At 34.9% G+C, this 24,547-nt stretch overlaps 1 protein-coding gene across 1 annotated transcript in view; it reads left to right on the top strand.

The window, feature by feature from the left end:
* CNBD1 (cyclic nucleotide binding domain containing 1) overlaps positions 1 to 17,888 on the top strand; it is a 226,598-nt gene extending 208,710 nt beyond the window's left edge. The window contains exons 9-11 of the mRNA XM_049782419.1: positions 11,710 to 11,816; positions 14,076 to 14,226; positions 17,800 to 17,888. Of these exons, the coding sequence (XP_049638376.1) occupies positions 11,710 to 11,816; positions 14,076 to 14,226; positions 17,800 to 17,888 (347 nt within the window). The remainder of the gene's footprint in view (positions 1 to 11,709; positions 11,817 to 14,075; positions 14,227 to 17,799) is intronic.
* The last annotated feature ends 6,659 nt before the right edge of the window (positions 17,889 to 24,547 follow it).

The raw sequence follows: 24,547 nt of genomic DNA, 5'->3' as shown, positions 1-24,547 counted from the left end.
AGAAGGTTGGATTGAGTTTTTTGATCCATTTAGCCACTCTGTGTCTCTTAACTGGTGCATTTAGTCCATTGACGTTGAGAGAAAGAATTGCCTGGGAGTTAACGCCATCTGTTATTTCAAATATTTGGTGTGGTCTTTTGGGTGTAGCTTTGTCTTAGATTAGTCTTTCAGTTTTTCTCTTAAGACTGGTTTGTGTCGGTGAAGTTTCTGAGCTGTTTTTTGTCTGTGTGAAGCCATGTATTCTTTCGTCAAACTGGAAAGTGAGTTTTGCTGGGTATATTATTCTGGGGTGGAAGCATTCATTTCATTCAGTCTTGTCACAATATCCCACCACGGCTTTCTGGCTTGGAGTGTTTTCTGGTGACAGGGTCTGCTGTAAATCTCAGGGGAAGCTTGCTTGATACTTGATTTCCCTTTTGTTCTTGCTGTTTTCAGAATTCTGTCTCTATCTGTGGGATTTGTCATTGTGACTAGGATGTGTCTTGGGGTGGTTTTTCTGGGGTCACACAAACTCAAATATCTTGGAATCAACTTGACTAAATATGTGAAGGACCTATACAAAGAAAACTATAAAACTCTGCTCCAAGAAATAAGAGAGGACACACGGAAATGGAAACGCATACCCTGCTCATAGATTGGCAGGATTAACATCATCAAAATGTCAATACTCCCCAAGGCATTATACAGATTTAATGCCATCCTTCTAAAGATACCCATGACATTCTTCAAAGAAGTGGATCAGACACTTTTGGAATTCATTTGGAACAATAAACACCCTCGAATAGCTAAAGCAATCATTGGGAAAAAGAATATGGGAGGAATTACTTTCCCCAACTTTAAACTGTACTACAAAGCAACAGTTATCAAAACAGCATGGTATTGGAATAAGGATAGGTCCTCAGATCAGTGGAATAGGCTTCAATACTCAGAAAATGTTCCCCAGACATACAACCACCTAATTTTTGATAAAGGAGCAGGAAATCCTAAATGGAGCAGGGAAAGCCTCTTCAATAAGTGGTGTTGGCACAATTGGATAGCCACTTGCAAAAAATTGAACTTAGACCCCCAGCTAACATCATGTACGAAGGTAAAATCCAAATGGATTAAAGACCTCGATATCAGCCCCAAAACCATAAGATATATAGAACAGCACATAGGCAAAACACTCCAGGACATTACAGGCATCTTCAAGGAGGAAACTGCACTCTCCAAGCAAGTGAAAGCAGAGATTAACAGATGGGAATATATTAAGCTGAGAAGCTTCTGCACCTCAAAGGAAATAGTGCCCAGGATACAAGAGCCACCCACTGAGTGGGAGAAACTATTCACCCAATACCCATCAGATAAGGGCTAATCTCCAAAATATACAAGGCACTGACAGAACTTTACAAGAAAAAAACATCTACTCCATCAAAAAATGGGGAGAAGAAATGAACAGACACTTTGACAAAGAAGAAATACGCATGGCCAAAAGACACATGAAATAATGTTCCACATCACTAATCATCAGGGAGATGCAAATCAAAACAACGATGAGATACCACCTCACACCCCAGAGAATGGCACACATCACAAAGAATGAGAATAAACAGTGTTGGCGGGGATGTGGAGAGAAAGGAACTCTTATCCACTGCTGGTGGGAATGCCGTCTAGTTCAACCTTTATGGAAAGCGATATGGAGATTCCTCCAAAAACTGGAAATCGAGCTCCCATACGATCCAGCTATACCACTCCTAGGATATATTCCTAGGAACACAAAAATACAATACAAAAACCCCCTTCCTTACACCTATATTCATTGCAGCTCTATTTACCATAGCAAGACTCTGGAAACAACCAAGATGCCCTTCAACAGACGAATGGCTAAAGAAACTGTGGTACATATACACAATGGAATATTATGCAGCTGTCAGGAGAGATGAAGTCATGAAATTTTCCTATACATGGATGTACATGGAATCTATTATGCTGAGTGAAATAAGTCAGAGAGAGAGAGAAAAAACGCAGAATGGTCTCACTCATCTAAGGGTTTTAAGAAAAATGAAAGACACCCTTTGTAATAATAATTTTCAGACACAAAAGAGAAAAGAGATGGAAGTTCCAGCTCACCTCAGGAAGCTCACCACCATGAGTGATGAGTTTATTTAGAGAAATAACTACATTTTGAACTGTCCTAATATTGAGAATGTATGAGGAAATGGAGAGCCTGTCTAGAGTACAGGCGGGGGTTGGGTGGGGAGGAGGGAAACTTGGGACATTGGTGATGGGAATGTTGCACTTGGTGATGGGTATGGTGTTCTTTACACGATTGAAACCCAAACACAATCATGTATGTAATTAAGGTGTTTAAATAAATTAAAAAAAAAGAAAAAAAAAGAAAGCCTGTCTCGTGTACAGGTGTAGGGGGGTGGGGAGGAGGGAGATCTGAGAAATTGGTGGTGGGAATGTTGTACCGGTGAAGGGGGGTGTTCTTTACATGACTGTAATCATACAACTATAATCATGTTTGTATTCACGGTGTTTAAATAAAGATAAAAAAATATAAAAAAAAAGAATTGGGAATTTAAATTAAGTAAGGTGATATGCATGATGTCCTTTCAGTAACATTTTTGCAAATCATGGTGCCTAAAAGGTAAAAAAAAAAAAAGATAGAGACTTAAAGAGAAATACAGGGATGCGGTGAATAGCATGGCGGTAAGGCATTTGCCTTGCATGCAGAAGGACGGTGGTTTGAATCTCGGTATTCCATATGGTCCCCCGATCCTGCCAGGAGCGATTTCTGAGTGTAGAGACAAGAGTAACCCCTGAGCGCTGCCGGGTGTGACCCAATCCCCCCCCCCCCAAAAAAAAAAGAAAAAAAAAGAAATACAGAAATCGAGAGACAGAGTTAGAGACAGAAACAGAGAGAGAGAGAGAGACAGAGTGAGGGGAAAAGAATAAGTGTCTTCCATAAAGGCAGGTTGGGGATGGGGTGAGATGACCAAAGTGTAGCTGGATAAATTGGTGGCAGGAAATGAATCTTGGTGAAGTGATGAATGTTGAAACTTTTATCACCTAAATTCAACTATCAACAACTTTTCAACTATCTCACAATGATATAATTTAAAAAATGCATATAGGCTGGAGCAATAATACAGCAGATAATGTACTTGTCTCACACATGACCCACTCAACTTCATTTCCCAGAACTGTATATGCTCTCTTTATTTTGCTAAAAGTGACCTTGGGCACAGCATTAGTATTGAGCATCATTGGTGTATTCCTCAAGGAAACAAAAATGCATATAATATTTACATATAATCAAGTGTAAAACAAAAATGAACTTGATGTCTTTTTCTTTTTCTTTCTTTTTTTCTTTGTCAAGCTGTAGGGGTGCTCAAAACTTACTCCTGATTCTGTGCTCATGAATCATTTTTGAGGCATAGGTATATGAACATACGTGAAACCAGGAGTCGTATTGAGGTTAGCCCCATGCAAAACAAGTGCTATTTTGTCAAACCCTTGGAACTTATTTTATCATGGTGGCTAAAGGGGCCAGAAGATAGTATGGTGGATAGGACACCTGCCAGACACATGGCTGATTTGGGCTCTATCCTGAGAATTCCATATCGTTCCTGGAGCCCACTAGGAGTGATCACTGAGCACAGTCAAGACTTAAGCCCTGGGGCTGGCGAGGTGGCGCTACAGGTAAGGTGTCTGCCTTGCAAGCACTAGCCAAGGAAGGACCGCAGTTCGATCCCCGGGCGTCCCATATGGTCCCCCCCAAACCAGGGGCAATTTCTGAGCGCTTAGCCAGGAGTAACCCCTGAGCATCAAACGGGTGTGGCCCAAAAAACCAAAAAAAAAAAAAAAAAAAAGAAAAAGACAAGCCTTGAGCAATGCCAGCTGTGATTCCAAAGCAAAACAAATGACCAAACAAAAATAATATTAAAAAATATGAGTTCTTTGTATCTGGAAAACTAATAACATTATCTATATCCAACTACTAGAATACGAAACATACCTCTCCTCCCAGGATGTGAACAAAGGATATCATTATTTTTTTTAAATAGTATATGTAGATTTAGGTGGATCAGAGTTTAAAAATGTGTACTGTCAAAACATTTATCAGAAAGTCAACAAAGGATAGTAGAAAAAGAAATTATCTACTAGCACTTGAAGCAAATGCTTTGAAAATAATGCAAGGTGAAAAAAAATGTATTTTAAAAAAATAATAAAGAAAAGAGATAAATGAACTGGGAAGAAATAACTGCAAAGGCACAGATATTTATAAAATAAAATTAAAAGAGAAAAGTGCAAGCGAAATGTATTACTGAATTATTTAGTAACAATGAAAGTGTAAGAAAATAAATTTAATGGGTCAAAAAACAAGGTAAAGTCTGTATTTCTAAAAATATAAGCAAAAGAGATAAGCATAAATTAGAAAACTTGGAAAGAGCAAAATTTTTTTCAGGAGGTGCACATTTAGTGATACTTAGGGCTGTCTTCTGGCTTTGTGCTCAAGTATCCCTCCTGGCAGTGCTCAGGGGACCATTCGTTGCACTGGGTATGGAACCCAGGTCTTTGCGTGCAAAAATAAGCACCTATTTGTTGTATTCTTATCTCATTTCCAAAATAAATGGTGTAATATACACACATGAAAATTACAATGCAGAATACATAAACTTATGTTACAAAACAAGAATATCTAAATTATCTTCATGCATTAATGTTATTGTTCTTTTGGAGTTAGGGATTCTAACCTGAATGCCATGAGATTTGGTTAGAACATTTCAGAGAAACTTTTCTCTTTATTCTTTGCATTTCCATTCGGTACCGTGATTATGAGAACAAAATATTTCCAAAATCTGGCGAGTTAGGATTTTTCCAGCTGACTCATATGCAGACACCTCTGGTATTTCACAGAGGATGGCAGACATCCTGATGATTGATGTGACTTTGCTACAGCTTTACTCCCTGTTGTCATATACTTTCTTTCAATTACTGCCTATTCTTACTTTCTACCATTACATTTAACATTTCATTCTTATATTTTCACGAATAAATGTATTTTATTCCAAACTTTTAAGATGGTCTACGCTGGAAGGAGTTTCATAAAATATCTAGACAACTATACATGAAGTTAAAATATTTTAGTATGGCCAAAGAACCTCCAACTAAAATAAAGACAGCAATATGGATTTAAACTCTAAAATATTTAGCATGCAATCCATCAGATAGTGGGGATAATAGCCTAAATACATATATATATGTATATATAAGCACTCACAATATCAGTAACAGAAAATGCGTTTAACTGCATACAATAAAATATAGATATGATTAATTAAACATTTCTCTTAAAGAGCACATTACTTTCTTATTTAGCATATGAAAATCATGTTTATCGATGTAATAGGAAAATGCAAATCAGAATAGCAATGACATGTCACTTCACAGCAAAAGAATGGAGTAGATAAAAATCTGGAAACCATTATCTGTGGGGATGTGGTGAAAATAGAACTCCCACTCACTGTGAAAATCTTATTTGGTTTAGTCTCTATGGAAAATAGTATGGGGGTTTCTCCAAAAAAGTAAGATTATAGTTTCAATAAAAACTTAGTGATTCTACTTGGCATCTGCCCCCAAAACACCAAAACAGAATTTAAATATAAAAACATAAAATATGTATACACTATATCCATTGTAGCAGTTGGCATAATGCCTAGCATACTGAGCTTGCCTGGGGAACCTTAGTGAGGGGAATGGTCCCTGGGTCATTGAAGGAGGATAGGGGTCCCTCTGTGGCAGGTTGTGGGGTTGGGACAAGGTAGGCATGAAATTGTATTATTTACAATACCATGAATCACTGCCCTTTTATATAAGAAAAATACAATATTTTTAGGAAAGGAAAAGAAAAACAAATCCATAGATTCGATAGAGGAGAAGTTAAATTATCAAAGAAGTGAGGGATGTGGGAAGTAGAAAGAAAGTATACTATGGACTGAAGAATATTAGAATATTGATAAAATACTATGTATAGAACTCTAGTAAAACTAGCATACTTAGTATAATGTATTTGTCAATCAATTAGTCCACTATATGGTATTTATATGTGCATACATATATGTTTGCTATACTTTATAATATTGTTTATACTTGTCTTATATACATATCAGCAGTTCATCCTTCACCAGTATGTCCTTTTCTTTCTGCCATTGTGCCATTTTCTAATCACTCATTTTTTGAAATAGAATCATTAATTGTTCTTCACCATTGAGAGTAAAGAGAATGAATTCTTCATGTTATGAAGGATATATATTCCATTAAAATGAAATTAGGGCCTGGGAGTGTTAGCACACCCAGGATAGACATGGGTTTGATCCCCAGCATCTCATAATGGTGGAATGATTTCTGAGCACAGAACCAGGAGTAGCCCGAGTGCTGCCAGATGTGGCCCAAAAAACCAAGCCTAAACGAACAAACAAACAAACAAACCCAAAATTGAATTAAAGTTAGTTGGATTAGGCTTCTAATAGTTTTCTAATATATACTAAAACTAAAAAATAAATTAAAATGATCCTAGCTGTGACAGTCATTATCTAACTCTTCTTATTTTAGTTTAAAAGTACTTAGGTTGTTTTTGTAATTTCTATTAAATTTTCAAGTTTTTGATGCATTCCAGTAAGAGAGAAGTATTTGTCATAATATTATAAGCTACTATATATCTAACGCTCAGCTTGAGTATAACCCCACAAGAAGACTGCTTGGGAATTTAACACAAGGTTTTAACATCTCCATTACGGTCTTTATCTTCAGCTCACACACACACACACGACACTCTCACACACACCAGTCGAGCACTCACACACACACACACACACGACACAAATCCTGTGAGCTTTATGATGTTTGTTATGCCAAAATGACTTGTTTCCCAAATGGAAACTGATTTACTACAGAAACAAGGTGCTTTCAAAGCCTTTCGGTTTTTTTTTACTCAAAGTGAAGAACTAGAAGTTTAGATAACATTTGTTGGGAAAGCGAAAGGAGAAAAAATTTATAGGTGTGGGCAGAGAAGGGAACTCTGGAGGCTGCCTGAGCAGGCCACAGTAGTCTTGTATTTTTAGTACAAGGTCCAAAAAATATCTCTTTCCAGGGTTTGTATAATAAGCCTGAAGATTCTTTCCAGAGGATCTGCTCCAAGACTGAAAGGAGTCCTGTTGAATGATAATATGATGGAGTTCTTAAAGCTTGCTCATTGACATGCATAAAGCTTAGAAATAAAATAAAATAAAAGGTTTGCAGTAATACAGTTAGGGAAGTTAACACTAGGTTTCTTTACTATCTGTTTATATGCATGTCTCTAGCTAGATGCCAGGAGGCTTGTATGTTTTTCTTTATGTCTCACTGAATAACAACAGGATAGAATAGCTAACGATCCTGTAACATCCTGGCAAAAGAAAACCATAAAAGTAGGGGCTTTGGGGGGAAGGAGGCAGGATCTTGGGGGTGAAACACCACAAAAGAATTTATGAACACTCCAATTTGTTGCAGAATATTAAGGGAGTTTGTTGAGAGGTGGATACTGTGAAAGGATACTTCACCTGGATGCTACTTGTGTATGAAATGAGCAGCTGGGAGGGAATGCCCAGTGTCCGGAGGGTGTTTGTCCTTATTTCCTCTTGTAATGAGGGGAAGAGAACAGATGAAGTAAAGAGTGAATTGTAGTGATTTACTTTGGAATTTCTCTTTCGTGTGTGTGTGTGTGTGTGTGTGTGTGTGTGTGTGTGTGTGTGTTCGTGTGTATAAAAATTACACTCAGAAGTGCTCAGGGCTTACTCCTGGCTCTGTGCTCAGAAATCAAAGCTGGCAGGTTCAGGGGACCATATGGGATGCTGGGGATCGAATCCAAATTTGCTGCGTGCATGGTAAACACCCTACCCTCTGTGCTATTGCTCTGGACCTCTCTTTAACTTCTTTTCTACCTTTTATTGCCAACTGGAAAGTATCACTGTCTTATAAAGTTCATTTTTAAAGGAGAGTTCCAAGTTGAAAATGAGAAGGTTCAGGGTTTTTTTGTCATTAATAGATTACCAGTTTTATTGTGGTTTAAACTGTTGGGATTTTTTTTTTTTTTTTTTTTGGTTTTTGGGTCACACCTGATGACACTCAGTGGTTTCTCTTGGGTATAGGCTCAGAAATCGCTCCTGGCTTGGGGGACCATAGGGATGCCAGGGGATCGAACCACAGTCTGTCCTAGGTCAACTGCATGCAAGGTAAATGCCCTACCTCTGTGCCACTGCTCCGGCCTCAACTGTTGGGATTATTAACCTTGCCAATCACAAGTGACACTCTGTTCAGCTAGCAGTTCTATAACTTGGCATGTTTTAGTGGAGGTGGAGATATTAGGTTGCACTTGTCTAGATGCTTTCTATCTTCAGAAGCCAAAGACAGATCTGCCTACAGGCTCTTTTTCTATCTGTCAAAATCCATGATAAATTTTAGCACTATCTAAATGATTGAGACATAATTCTACAGCTATATTATAGCTATATTATACTTTGCTACCTTGAGATTAATTTATATTATTACTTCACTCTAAAGAATATAGAATAAGATGATTGAAGCATTACTGTACATTCTATTTAAGCAAAATTAAATGACAATTTAATGTTTTATAATAAACTATGATATCTAAGAAATGCACAAGGAAACATGGAATACTCACATAAATGTCAGAAAAATAAATTAAAACATTTTTTGTCTTAAAGTATTTATTACTTTATAGTGTGCTTTTGGTTTGTATGCTGACACTAAATTATATTTACCAATATTATCATTGACATCATTTTGAAGTTATGATGTAGTCTCTCTCTCTAGCTTTTCATTTTCTTTCTTTCTCTTTTTTTCTATTTCTCTTTTTCTTCTTTCTTTCTTTCTTTCTTCTTTCTTTCCTTTCTTTCCTTTCTTTTCTTTCTTTCTTTCTTTCTTCTCTTTCTTTCTTTCTTTCTTTCTTTCTTTCTTTCTTTCTTTCTTCTTTCTTCTTTCTTTCTTTCTTTCTCTTACTTTCTTTCTCTTTCTTTCTTTCTTTTCCTTTCTTTCTTTTCTTTCTCTTCTTTTCTTTCTTTCCTTCTTTCTTTCTTTTCTTTCCTTTCTTTCTTTCTTTTTCTTTCTTTCTTTCTTTCTTTCTTTCTTACTTTCTTTCTTTTCTTTCTTTCTTTCTTTCTTTCCTTTCTTTCTTTCTTTCTTTCTTTCTTTCTTTCTTTCTTTCTTCTTTCTTTCTTTCTTTCTTTTTCTTCTTTATCTATTTCTTCATTCCTTCCTCCCTCCCTCCCTCCCTCTCTTCCTCCCTCCCTCCCTTCCTCCTTCCATCCCTCCTTTCTCCCTCCCTCCTTCTCTTCCTTCCTTCCTTTCCTCCTTCCTTCCTTCCTTCCTTCCTTCCTTCCCTCCTTCCTTCCTTCCTTCCCTCCCTCCCTCCCTTCTTCCTTCCTTCCTTCCTTCCTTCCTTCCTTCCTTCCTCCCTTCCTTCCTTCCTTCCTTCCTTCCTTCCTTCCTTCCTTCCTTCCTTCCTTCCTTCCTTCCCTCCCTCCCTCCCTAGACCTCAGGATCTACTTACTCCTGGCTCTTCATTCTCAACAGTGCTCAGAGAACCATGTGATAATCAAAGTGTAACTCAGTTCTGCATGCAAAGCTTTTTATCTTTGTTTTGTTTTGACCTCACCAAGTTGGCTTAAGCCTGGATCTCTGTTCTGCAGTTGCTTAAGTGTACAAGACAAGTGCCTTCACTGCCAAATAACCTTTCCATTTGCCTTCCAGGTTTTTAATTGTTGGATATATAGGCTACTTTTTAATTGGAGCTATAATTGGTAGATCTGTGGTGGAAGACCTGAGACCAAACTTGAAAGAATTCAGCGCAGTTTAGTGCTGACCACTTTGTTCAGTGGTCACCAGATTTACACACAGTAGTGCTGTTTTAGGGACATATGGGTTGCAGAAGGACATATGGGCTGCATACTGGGCATGTGCCCTACTGCTTGAACTGCTTCTACATCCAACATCAGTCAGCCATATCATGCTAATATTTACATATACCATTCAGTACCACTTCTGGATAATTGCTAATATTAGTATCCTATAAAATCACAAGAAAGTTACAATTATACCTTTATATTTGGGGTCTAACTATTGTACTTGGGATTTTCAGGCAAAAAGTTTGTATTTCAGAATAAACAAGACATAAAACTAATCTGAAATGTCAAAACCAGGGCACAGAGATTGTGTAGCCTGTCATTCTTTTTTTTTTTTTTTTTTGGTTTTTTTGGCCACACCCATTTGATGCTTAGGGGTTACTCCTGGCTACGCCCTCAGAAATTGCCCCTGGCGTGGGGGGACCATATGGGACACCAGGGGATCGAACCGCGGTCCTTCCTTGGCTAGTGCTTGCATGGCAGACACCTTACCTCTAGCGCCACCTTGCTGGCCCCTAGCCTGTCATTCTTACCCTCAAATGCACCAGCAATATAATATGGCACCATTCCCTTTTGCATAGAACTCTAAAAAGTGGGAAATCTTATGCACAGAAACATGCTCTTATGTACTAGAGATAAGAACCCATAAATTTTATAATACAGGGGTGCCTCCCATTCTGAGCATGTGTCATGAGGATCCAACTTAGACTCCATGTGATTAGACAGCAACTATCCAACCCAGAACCCCAGATCTCACACATAGAACTGACACAGTTCCCTACAACAGCAGCAGGAACCAAACTCCCCACCTGGATATTCCTAATACCGCTCTTGCACCAACTTGCACCAGTTTTGATATGACATCCTGACAATGAGGAAAAGGCCACAACTTGATATATATATATATATACACACACACACACACATATATACACATATATGTTTTTTTGGGTCACACTCGGCAGCGCTCAGGGTTTACTCCTGCCTCTACACTCAGATAACGCTCCTGGCAGGTTCAAGGGACCATATGGAATGCCGGGATTCGAACCACCACCTTCTGCATGCAAGGCAAAGGCCCCACCTCCATGCTATCTCTCCGGCCCTAAAAAATAAAATATATTTTAAGTATAATTTTTCCCCAGGTGTTCTGAAATTGGAACCAATAGAGATTTAGATAGCTTATTCTACAAAAATACATAGAATTCACATAAGTGCCTGGAACATGAAAAATAAGAACTCTAAATGTTGATACTAGAAAGATAAAAATTTGGAAATCAAAGAAGTTACATAATTCATCTATGATCACATACGTTGAGTAACCTTCTAAACCATTGCTTTATGGCTTTTCACTATAAATTATAAGAGCCTTGATTAAGGCACAGACTTTAGAGAGACAATAGTTATTTATCACATTTTCTGAGACAGTGTTTAACAACTAGAATGTATGAATTTAGACATAGTAGCAACATTTACCTCATGATAGTAAGCAAATTTTATGTTAGGTCTTCCTCACACATATTCCTTTTCTTTATGATTATTCTCACTGATTGTCAATGTGTTTTTCTATATTGGGTTATATATATTAGTAAAAATATCAATATGTTATCATAGTGCGCATACTGCCTATACAGCGAGGTCAATTGAGATATATGTTGTTAATATTTATAAAATTAAAGATATATATATGTTTTAATTGTTATAGTATTTAAAATAATTTTATATAAAATTAATGAAGTAATAAATTTTCTCTTGTTTTTAGTGATAGTTGAAAGTGGAAGTATAATTAATTTTGTAGCCTTTATTAACTCTGGATATTGTGAAATTTATAGAAATATTATAGGACTTGTGAAACTACATTCAAAAATGGTAAGTTTGACATTACCATTTTTTCTAATAAAATTTATGTACTTTCTATTAATTATTAATGCATTTTATGTATCTATTAGAAATATGGACTTGAAACATTTTTGTTTAAAATTTTGAATCTATTAAATATTTTTGTGTGAATTATATAAATCACTGTAACACCAATGATAAAATATAATCAAACAAGATAGGAATGACCAATAATAATATTAAAAGACAATTCCTATGTTATTTTAGAAAATACATATTAAAATATAAGGCATTGATTAAGCATACAATTAATTTATTTTCTCAGTATAAATAGAAGTAAGCCTACACAAGACATATTTTTGTTAATAACAATATAATTGTGCATTAACAGCTGAATTAGTAGAAACATTGTGGTTTATGCTCACAACAAATTAGCTTATAGTACATGAAAACATATAGTGATATAGATGAAAATTAAAGAAACATGAAATATTCCAAAAATATATTCAAGGAGCCACAGATGAGTGTACAGTGCTTGCCTTACAAATAACTTACCTGAATTCAATCCCCAATCTCATATGATTGTGTAAGTATGCCAAAATTGACCCCAGAGTGTAGAGCTAAAAGTAAGTCCAGAGCACCAACAAGCATGGCCAAAAAGCAAAATAAAAATATATCCTATATGATTCACACCAACCTCCCTCCCTCCCTCCCACCCTCCTTCCCTCCCTCCTTCTTCCTCTCCTCCTCTCCCCTTCCTTCCTTCCTCTTCCTTCCTTCCCTTCCTTCCTCCCTCCCTCCTCCCTTCTCCTCCTCCCTCCCTCCTCTCCCTCCCTCCTCCCTCCTCCTTCCTTCCATCCCTTCCTCCCTCCCTCCCTCCTTCCTTCCTTCCTCCCTCCCTCCTTCCTTTCTCCCTCCCTCCTTCCTCCCTCCCTCCCTCCTTCCTTCCTTCCTCCCTCCCTCTTTCCTTTCTCCCTCCCTCCTTCCTTTCTCCCTCCCTGCTTCCTTCCTCCCTCCCTCCCTCCTTCCTTCCCTCCCTCCTTCCCTCCTTCCTTTCTCCCTCCTCCTTCCTCCCTCCCTCCCTCCCTTCCTTCCTTCCCTCCTCCTCCCTCCCTCCCTCCCTCCCTCCTCCTTCCTTCCTTCCTTCCTTCCTTCCTTCCTTCCTTCCTTCCTTCCTTCCTTCCTCCGTTCCACTCTCCCTCCCTCCCTCCCTTCCTTCCTCCCTCCCTCCCTCCCTCCCTCCCTCCCTTCCTTCCTTCCTTCCTTCCTTTCTTCCTTCCTTCCTTCCTTCCTTCCTCCCTCTCTCCCTCCCTTCCTTCCTCCCTCCATCCCTCCCTTCCTCCCTCCGTCCCTCCCCCCCTCCTTCCTTCCTTCCTTCCTTCCTTCCTTCCTTCCTTCCTTCCTTCCTTCCTTCCTTCCTTCCTTCCTTCCTTCCTTCCTTCCTTCCTTCCTTCCTTCCTTCCTTCCTTCCTTCCTTCCTTCCTCTCTTCCTTCCTGATATAATTAAGAGGGCCAGAGTAATAGTAAAGCTGGTAGGGTATTCGTCTTGTGTGTAGCTGACCTGGGTTCAATCTTTTGCATCCCAGTTTGCGCAATCCACAGGAGTGATTACTGAGAGCCAGGATTAAATCCCCTAGTACAGCTAGGTAAGGCTCATCCTCCCTACCATGTTTAAAAAAATTAATATGGAGTTTCAACTTCTCTAGAACCATGTATTTGAAAGTGTAGTAGATCTGAATTTACATGTTATTAGTTTTCTGGTCAAATTTACACTGCATTTTTATTTTTTCAATTAGAACACTTAAAATTCAGAGTGGAATAGTACCACTTAAGATGAATTCCCTTGAATTCAGTCCTGGCACTGTTTACTTTAATTCTCCATTAATCCAGCAATGTTCATTGCAACTGTGGCTAAGTTAAGAAATGCTAGGTCATAAAACATACTAAGATAAATCTGTGTTTGCATAATTACATTCTAGAGTCTTGAAAAAAAGAAATTAGTTCATTATTTTCTGAACAAAATTGGTAAATAAAATTGTCTTTGCTGGTCATCAAATCACAGTGCTTTCTCTTACTTAAAGTACACTGAACTGAACTTGTTTATCCACTTACTTTTGTCCTAATGGAATTTAAATTTCATTAAAGAACATTTTTAGATATGAATTAGATTGCTAATTTATTTTAAATACCACATACAAATGAATGTTATCAGAGACAATGTGTTTCTGATGGCATTAGGCTTGATTCATTATGTAAAATAGTTTTATTAAATATTTATATCTTTTACAGAAAAAAGTTCAAAAACTTGTTTATATGGAGACACTTAATGAGAAAGAATCCTTTGGTGAAATTAGTGTTCTACTTCAAGTTCCTTTCCTGTGTACACTCATTGCTGGAAGTGAAGTTGAGCTTGCAATCATTGAAGATAAGCACATCCTTGGTATATGCATAACTTTTATTTTACTAACGTAGCACTTTGTTAGTTTTTAAAGGAGTAGTCATATTCTGCATGTGAATTGAAATAGATAAGTAAGTATAGGCATAGTGTTATTTACAAATTTGTCTGTCCATAGCTCCCTTTATAACTTCTAATGTTATGTGGTTTTAATTTGCACAGTATTCCAGAAATTTTATATTTAAAATTACTACATCAATAATATTTCTGTCAATTTACAAATTCGCAACAACTTTCTCCTTTCTGGAACATATTTTGGTTTTTCATCTCTAAAACGATTTTATCTGTATTTATGGTTTAGTTCATTCTTAAGAATAATCTAGGACAAATGTATAAGAAAATCTGTTTGCATTAACTGCACCTTTATTGTAAATTTTAGAGTTGTATTAATATTTAAAGAATAATCATGCAATTATGTGCTTTAATATCAGAAGATTATACTGAAGAGTTGTGGAGAACTCAAAGAACTGAACACATGTCTTACACTACATGTGTTCTTACACTGCATACAGGCCTGATAGGACAGTGTCCACTGGTCCAAACATTTCATCATGACACTTTCACATTTAGGTCAGTAGTCACCAAGATTGGTACCTGGTTTTTAAATGCTAGAGATGCCCTCACATTAAAAAATGGAAAAGAAAACACAGTGAGAAAGCATTATACTCAAATAGTATTTATAATTGATGGTGAAGAGAAATTAATTGGGGTCAGCAATTCAGAACATAATAGAATATGAAAGTATGTTCTATATACAACAAAATTAGGATTGTAAAACATTGAATTAAAGTGGAAGAGAAACTCACAGAAATTATTGTATAAATATGTAATATTTATATAATATATAAATATATCAATGAGAGACATTTAAAAAACAACTAAAATAATATTTATGATTATATACCTATAATTTTACTGAATATACATGTTCTGAGTTTCAGACTTTTTCAATATCTTATAGAATAGTTCCTTCTGCCTTAAGAAGTCTTACTATTTAGTTTTTTTTATTTATTTTTCTTTTTATCCTTTTCCTTCTTTTTCTTTCTTTTCTTTTTTTCCACTCTTGTTGCTATTATTTGGTGATTTTTTGTTCCTGGGTGCTTTTTTTGGTAGTTAGTTTTTTTAACTGTTTGTTGTTTTTTGTTATGTTTTTTTGTTTTGCTTTGGTTTTTTTTTTTTATCTTCTTCAAGCAGAACCACACAACTTGAATCATCTTGTTCTACCTCATGAATTGTGGGGAAAAATAAAAATGAATGGTGCCAGGACCAAACAGCCATATAAACATTAAATGGAAATAAAAAATGATCAAACTTAAACACCAAACCCAAACTCAACAAGAACAAAATTGAAACTCTATATACAACAAGCTATATACAGAGAGGAACAGTTACACTGGCACTCAGGGGGCCAAAGGAGGGAGATATGGGACACATGCTGGGAAAAGGGGGTGAGGGAGGACAATCCTGGTGGTGGAAATGCCCCTGATTCATTGTCACTATGTACCTTAAATATTACTGTGAAAGATTTATTATTCATTTTTGATCACAATAAAAATTATTAAAAAAGAGAAGTCTTACTAGTTAGTAATGTATATTTATATAAACAATTTTATTTTATTTTATTTTGTTTTTTTTTTTTGTTTTGTTTTGTTTTTTTGGTTTTTTGGGTCACACCCGGCATTGCTCAGGGGTTACTCCTGGCTGTCTGCTCAAAAATAGCTCCTGGCAGGCACGGGGGACCATATGGGACACCGGGATTCAAACCAACCATCTTTGGTCCTGGATCGGCCGCTTGCAAGGCAAACGCCGCTGTGCTATCTCTCCGGGCCCTATATATATATATATATTAAATAGAATGATAGTTGTGTATATTAAATAGAATGGAATTAATAATAGTTAATTCTTAATGCCTTGCTAGTGCCTTTTGTCTTAAGACTTCTTATTCTTAACTTCAAATTAATATAAACATAATAGAGTTATAAATTTAAAATATAATCATGCAAAATTTCACCTAAAATGATGATAATGACCAGTTTAAATTATGTTTTCCCTTAATATAAGCTATATTTTTCTTTTCCTGAGATGACTTTGTAAAGTAATACAAGCTAAGTACACTATAAACTTTTAAATTTAAATAAAAACTTCACCAATTAAAGATATTCTATCAAGATTGTATTATTATATATTTTCTCAGATAATTGCTTAAATTTAATAATAAAGATTTCATTGTGTTTGGGTGCATGCTACTCATATTTTAAGTTTTATTATATATTTTGCTCAGTTTATAATGATTTATAAAACTATTACTAGGTTGTGGACCTAATTAGCTATATCTTTTCTAAATAAAATTGTTTTGAGACTACATTGTTTTTCTTTTTCATAACTTATAATAAAATAAGATAGTTCAATATTCATTCAAATTAGTTTATTTTCTATACCAGAGTTCAAATATATTTAAGGGTAAGATAGTTTTAATTTAAGTAGCTTTATTGGAATATTGATTTAACACAAGAACATTGTATTTTAACTTACTATTATTTTAATACTATCTATAATTTTAATTTCATTCAATTTCATCTATTAAATTATTTTACTACCTGACATTATCACATAATACATATTAAAAAAGCATTGAAAAAGACACAAAGTTGCTTTTAGTCTGTTTGCATTAAGATTATTTTCATTGACTTTTGTGCCATCTTTTTGTAGATGTTTGGTTAGTTTGTGTGGGTTGTCTTGCCTTAAAGCAGGTTCTTTCTTTTTGTGAGTGGGGGTTAGGTTTTGGGGCTACACCTGGTACTACTCAGGAGTTACTCCTGGCTCTGTGCTCAGAAATCACTCCTGGCAGGCTCAGGGGACCATATGGGATGCCTGGAATTGAATCTGGGTTGTTCCCCAAATGGCCACATTCAGGGCAAATTCCCTACTGCTGTCCTATCACTCCAGGCCCTTTCAGTTCTTTTAAGTTTGTAAATTTTCTGAGCTATTGTTTATACTTGAAGCTGTGTATCTTTCCTTCAAACCTGAATGAGAGTCTATCAGGGTGATGTATTCTTAGTAAGACATTCCTTACATTGAGTTGTTTCCATATAACATGCCGCCAGTGCCTTTGGGTCTGATGGGTTGCTTGTGATAAATCTGCTGTAAATCTTAAGGTTGTTTTTTGATTATATATTTTTATTTTTGTACTACTTTCAATATTCTAGTTCTATCGATGGTTTTTATCATTGTGACAAGGATGTGCCTTGGGATGTTTTTATTTGGATCTCTTTTAGCTGGTACTCTTTTTGAGTCCAGGGTGTGTGTGTGTGTGTGTGTGTGTGTGTGTGTGTGTGTGTGTGTGTGTGTGTGTGTGTGTGTGTGTGTGTGCGCGCGCGTACATTCTTCAGCTTTGGGAACTATTCATCATTGATGTCTTTGATTGTTGATTCTTCATAGGAGTTTTCTTCCTGGCTCTCTGGGACCCAAATGATTTTTGTGTTCTTTCTGTTAACTTTATCCCAAATTTTTATTGTCATCTGTTTAAGACTCTTTTCCAGCTTCTTCTGTTAAATGCAGGTGTCATGCGGCTCCTGATTCAGCTCACTGATTTTGTCCTACACCTTTGTTATTCTGTTGGTGAGGTCTGCAGGTCATTTTTCATTTAGCCTACCATGTTATTCAGTTCTGTCATTTATTTATTTATTTATTTATTTTAGAATAAAAATTATTGGATCTTTATATTTTTGTTTATTAATATCTTTAAGCTGCATGGTTACAAAACGTGTTTGTAGTTGAGTTTAAGTCATAAAAATTTACACCCCCATTAACAGTGCAACATTTCCAACACTAATGTCCCCCATCTCCTTAGTCCCCAACCTCCTTCTATTTTTTATATCACTATTTGATATATATTTGATATATATTTGATATATATTTGATTTTTGTGCATTAATTTTGTAGTCTGCCAGCTATTTTTTATGCATGTCAGCTATTTTAATTTCCTTATAACTAAATTTGTCATTCTACTAAATTTTTACTTATTATTTAAACTTATTACTTTTTGTAATAAGAAAGAATAGATTTTAATAAAAATAAATTACCACTGCTGTTAATGATATTCAGATTTGCATGGTTGAGAATAAGGAGTAACTATGAATTTAGTTGTCTTTCCTAAAAGGAAAATTCCAACTGCATGGTGACATTTGTATTAACTCTGAGCATTTTCTTTATTTCTTGATATGAAAAAAATGTTAAATTTTCTTGCAACTCACTTTGAGTATCTTAATCAAAGATTAATTTTCTTTCTTCCCTTTTATATATATATATATATATATATATACATACATACATACATATATAATTTGGTATTTCAAGAGCAATAAAGATTTTTTTTTTTTTGGTTTTTGGGTCATTCCTGGGGACTCTCAGGGGGTTACTACTGGATATGCACTCAGAAATCGCTCCTGGCTTGGGGGACCATATGGAACACCAGGGGGATCAAACCACAGTCCATCCTAGGTTAGCACGTGCAAGGCAATGCACTTGTGCCACTGCTCCAGTCTGCAATAAAATTTGTCTTTTCTTCTTCTTCTTCTTCTTCTTTTTTTTTTTTTTTTTTTGGTCACACTCGGTGAAACTCAGGGCTAAATTCTGTTTCTGTGCTCAGAAATCACTCCTGGCAAGCACTGGGGACCATATGGGATGCCGGGATTGGAATCACCATTTGTAATTGATCAGCTGTGTGCAAGGCAAATGCCCTAACACTGTGCTATTTCTCTGGCTCCTGGGTATGTTTTTAAATATTAGAACAGATTTCTTGCTTGAGTGATACTTTTCTTGCATTTCTCGATTTGAATGATTTATTTTCACCATAATGTGTCACCCTGATATCACCCAACACCACAAGGCTCTTAGTGAAAACTTAAAAATATTTTTTCCAACACATCAGCACATTTTTCAAGCTGGGTCAAGATGTAAGCAGGTGATTCGTTGGTAGCAATATTAGTTGAAGGACCTTAAACTCTATATATAAGGGGAAATTTGTTTTTTAATTAATTTATTTCCCTATTTGCTTTTTGTTCTCACTTTTGATTTTTAAATTACTCAATTATTATAATAAAATACAAATTTATAACAAAAATTAATCATAATACTTATAAGAAACTTTTCCATCATAACTTTTTCTTATTTATACAAACCACGTTGAAAGAAAATTAATTTGAGTATTCATTTTAATACTTTGTATATAAAATTTGTGTAGAAATTTAAAATTGTTTACACTGTATTTTGTTGCCTTTTATTTATTCCATTATGTATTTTATACATATATTGAAGAGCCTATTTTCTAAACAAAAAGAGCATAATTTTGAATGATTTTTATCATTTAAGAGAGTTTAGCTGCAAAAGTAAGTCAATCATAGGAAATAATGAAAAAAATATATTAACTGGAAAATAAGTCAATTTTGTAATAATAATTGTTTTGTATATATTTAGCTGTTAATAGGTTTTGGAAGATGTTTTAACTTGTAAAAAGAATTCAGTGCTGGTGTTTATATTTTTGATAAGTTGTTTTAAAAACAAAATAACTAAACTATTTCAAGTCTAAATTTTTATTGGAAATGCTAATATCAAGATATATTATACAGCAGAATTATATTTTGTTCTGTATTTTATAAATACAGAATTGTATTTATATAAAAAAGAGCAATGAGTTTTCAAATGCTTTATTTTTATCTTAAATTTGCAAATGGCTTATCTTAGATTGTAATTAAACTACTATTCTTATACTAATAAATGTTATGCTTAAAATTATGAATTATACACATCAAATTTTCTACTTTTGCATTACTATGTCAGTCACCTTAATAAATTTAATTAAAAACTTTTAATATAATTTTGTGTTCCTATTTCTAAGCATTTCAAATATTATCTTACCCTAGGTCTTTTACTTTTTTTATGATATATATTCAGAATTACTGAAAACAGGATAAAAAATTTATTTCTTAAACAAATTAAACTCATAGAATGCATTAACAAAGCAAGCTTATAATTCCATCTACATTATTACAGGCTTGTTCTATAATTCCTTCCTTTTCTGTTTGAAAACTTAATATAATGCTTTTATGATAATTCTTAAGTCTTAATTTTAAGCTACAAATTTTTTTCTTTTGGCTTTTTGTTTGTTCTGAAGCCACAATGGTGATGCTTAGGGATAACCTTTGGCTCCGCACTCCAGATTTTTAGTCCTAGCAGTACTTGGGGGACCATATTGGATATACAGAAGATCAAGTCCAGGTTGGATGCATGGAAGGCAAACACCTTACCTGCTATGATTTTATCTGACCCTTTTTGTCACATTAATTCCCTATAGTCCTGAAGTACTACTTGAACTCAAATTCCTGAGGTCAGAGCCAATAATAAACCTGGAGCATCATCATATCTTGTTCCAAAATAAACAAAAGAAAACAAAATCATATTGATATAAAATCAAGTATCCAACTTTAACTTTTGGTTGGTGGGCGTACTATACATACAGTTTGAATTAGTTTTCTTTTGGTACACAGCAAATCTTAGCAAATCACAGCTTAATACAACAATCAATTATTATCTTATATATTTTGTAGTTACATCGGGACAGGGAGCATTGGTTTTGGGTGTCTTAATAAAGAGTATTAAAAGTGTTGATCAGACAGATCTGAAAATTCTCAGACGAATTCACTTCCAGAATCTATTAAGTTGGCAGAATTAGTACCTTGCAGTTATGTAATAGAATTAAGATCTCTTCTTTCCTAATAGTCTAAATACTTGGCCCAGTTACTTGGTTCTCTTCTGTTCAGTAATGAAGAACTGTCAAATCACAACTAATAGATCTTTGACTCCATTTATTAACTTTATTAAATTAAATTTTATTTTATTTTATTGGGATCATTCCTAGAAGTATTCAAGGTTTGTTCCTTACTTTGCTCATAGGGATCACTCCAAGTATGGTTTAGGGGCCATATGGGGTTCTAGTGAACAATTCATTTCAGCTTCATACAAGACAAACTCCTTACCCACTATACTATTTTCTAGCTCTTTTATAAAAACATTAATTTTAGCCATTGTAGTTTACAATTTTAAAATACTGTGGCATAATAATTTCATTGGGTAATGAAATTACCACCCAAATAATATCCATGTTTATTATATTTAGAGGGTCTGGGGGTCACATCTAGTGGTGATAAGGTTTACTTTTATATTTTTTGCTCAGGAATCACTAGGGTTCTCAGGAGATCATTAGGATCTAAATGGGGTTGAATATGTGTGAAGCAATTTACTTAATGTAATATATTTCTGAACTTCAATCGCCCTGTTTCAACAGCAACTGCTTGTTCACTTTAACTACATTTGCAGAATGTCTCTTTTATGTAATACAATCAACAAAGTCACCATGTGAATAAGGAATCTACCATAGTATTCCTCAGAGGATGAGAACTGTTGCTCCTTTCCATCTATAGCTTTCTACTCTTCTGTCTTTGTATATTTTATATATACTTGTAATAAAATGTAATAATGATGTAATATTTCTAATCAATTTTAACTGCTGTAAATTGATTCCTTACTTTCTGTAATTAACTTTAAATCAGTAAACACTTTGAAGGTCATCTTTTCTTTAAGGACAAAGTATTGGGAAGGTACTTTCACTTGTGATTTCTTAAAATTGTTTTCTTCCTAGGAATTGAGTGTATTCTCTGATGTTGTCAAGTCACTTCACCAACTTCTCTCCTGTATCAATGCAATCATTGTCAATATTCATTCACTTTTTTTATGCTTAAACATACATCTTACCTAATATTTACATAGAAAAACATGCCTAAAGAAAACAATTTTGCATCTGTTGTCCTGGCAAACTTTGAAAGGGTATCTTATTTACAAATGACAACTTTCTTTGTTAGTAATCAAATTGCTGTGGATTCCCTTTTGATAGACCAGGAAGTCAGAGAATTTGACTTCTAAATAGAAATTTCTCCAGGTGACCATATGGAAAGTTCCCACTTTTAATTTTGAGTGTAGAATTTTTTCTCATTATATTCCCTTGGGTAATGGGACGGTGAGGTTTAGGATATAGTTATTCAGACAAGCCCTCTTTATAATTCTCTCTCTTTTTTTTTTTTTCTTTTTTTGGGCCACACCCGGTGACGCTCAGGGGTTACTCCTGGCTTTGCGCTCAAAAATCGCTCCTGGCTTGGAGGACCACATGGGATGCCTGGGGATCGAACTGAGGTCCATCCTTGTTCAGCAGCATGCAAGACAAAATGCCCTCCTACTGCTGCGTTATCACCCCGGCTCCTATAATTCTCTTAATATCTATCTTACATTTCTACTTCCATGTGGTAGAACTTTGGAGATTTCTAGTTTTCTAAATTTATTTTTAAAAATTAATATCATATCTATCATATCATGTCATATCTGTACCAAAATAACATTTGAATTTTGATAGAAATCGTATTGAATCTATAGCTTATTTTGGATAGTAATGAGGTTTCAACATTATTCATTTTTTTTTTTACCTTAAGTTTTTTAGGTTTGTCTTCTCATTTCGGGACTGAATCCTTTGTCATCCTGGAATTTCAATTACATATCTGATATAATTAAGATTTGCATGTCTCCATGGTTTGGCTATTTTAAATAATGTTTTAATGACCATGTATGCTAAAACTCTTGTAAGGTATAATAACCATTTCTTTGGATAAATATACAGAAATGGAATTAGTTGATCAAATCATAGTATTAAATTTCTATAGTTTGAAGATGGATCTTTTTTTTCTAAACTTCCATCATTTAAGGGTGTAAAAGTGGCTATTTAATTAGTCTGTCCAGAGTTATTCCAAGTGGTTTGTTTATGTTCTGATTCATTGAATCATTTGTATATGTGTTAGAACTAAATATTCTCAAATGATGGAAAACATTTTTTGTGAAATATCTGAAACAATCCCATACCAGATATTATTTACGGTTATTTTTCCTATTTGGTAAGCTGTTATTTCATTTCATTGATATTTACTTTGTTGTACAGAAGCCCTTTATTCTAATGTAGCTTAACATATTTATATTTGCTTTTGCTTTTATTTCTTTTGGGGTCAGATATAAAAAAATCACTACAAAGAACATGATCAAAGATCTTATTCCGTATACTTTCTTCTAGGAGTTTTTTGTTTGTTTGTTTGTTTGTTTTTGGATCATATCCGGCAGCGCTCAGGGATTACTCCTGGCTCTATGCTCAGAAATCACTCCTGGCAGGCTCGGGGGACCATATGGGGTGCCAGGATTGAAACCACCGTCCTTCTGCCTGCAAGGCAAACGTCCTACTTCCATGCTATTTTTCCGGCCTCTTCTAGGAGATTTTGAGATTCAGGGGGCACTTAAAATTCATAATTTACTTCTGTATAACTTAGATAGTAGTTCAGTTTCATTCTCTTTTATGTGGTTGCCAATTTTTTAATACCAATTATTAGAAAACAGCCATTTTTCTGTTATATATTTTAAGTAATTTATTTAACTATGTTTATTTTCTGACTACTTACAGTACATGTACACTTTAATACAACAGTGCAATCTTTTGTTGCTTATATATTGTTTGAAACCAGTAGGTATGATACCTCCAGCTTTGTTCTTCTGTAGATTTTTCTAGATGCTTCTATTAGGGGTGCATACAGCGTTTAGAATTATTTGTTCTATTTCTGTAAGAAAATTATATTTGAATTCTGATAGAAGTTGCATTGAATCTGTAGCTTTGGGTGGGCAGTCATGTGGTTGCAACATTATTAATTCTATTGTTACATGAACTCAGGCTATCTTTAATTTTATTACATTTGTAATGTTGTGTGTATATATATATATATATTGGTTTTTGGGTCACACCAGGCAATGCTCAGGGGTTACTCCTGGCTCTATGCTCAGAAGTCGCTCCTGGCAGGCTTGGGGGACCATATGGGATGCCAGGATTCGAACCACTGTCCTTCTGCATGCAAAGCAAATGCCTTATCTCCATGCTATCTTTCTGGCCCCTGTTTTATATATTTTAGTGTGAAATTATTTCTTAACTATTAATAATTGAACTATTTTTATTATTTTGGGTGAGAGTATAATGGGAAACCTTTTAATTTCAATTTCTAATGACTCATATTTGTAAGCATAGAAAAAAAAACCCCAACTGATTTCCCCCCTGATTTTTCACTACTAAATGTATGTGTTACTTCAGAGTTTTGCCATTGTTGCTCTTTATTGATGAGTTTTACAATATGTATCTGAAAACAAAATATGTTGTTTTTTTATGGATCACAGT

This window comes from Suncus etruscus, chromosome 10, assembly GCF_024139225.1.
Source record: "Suncus etruscus isolate mSunEtr1 chromosome 10, mSunEtr1.pri.cur, whole genome shotgun sequence".
Taxonomy (NCBI): Eukaryota; Metazoa; Chordata; class Mammalia; order Eulipotyphla; family Soricidae; genus Suncus; species Suncus etruscus.
This window is presented reverse-complemented; position numbering and strand designations above follow the sequence as displayed.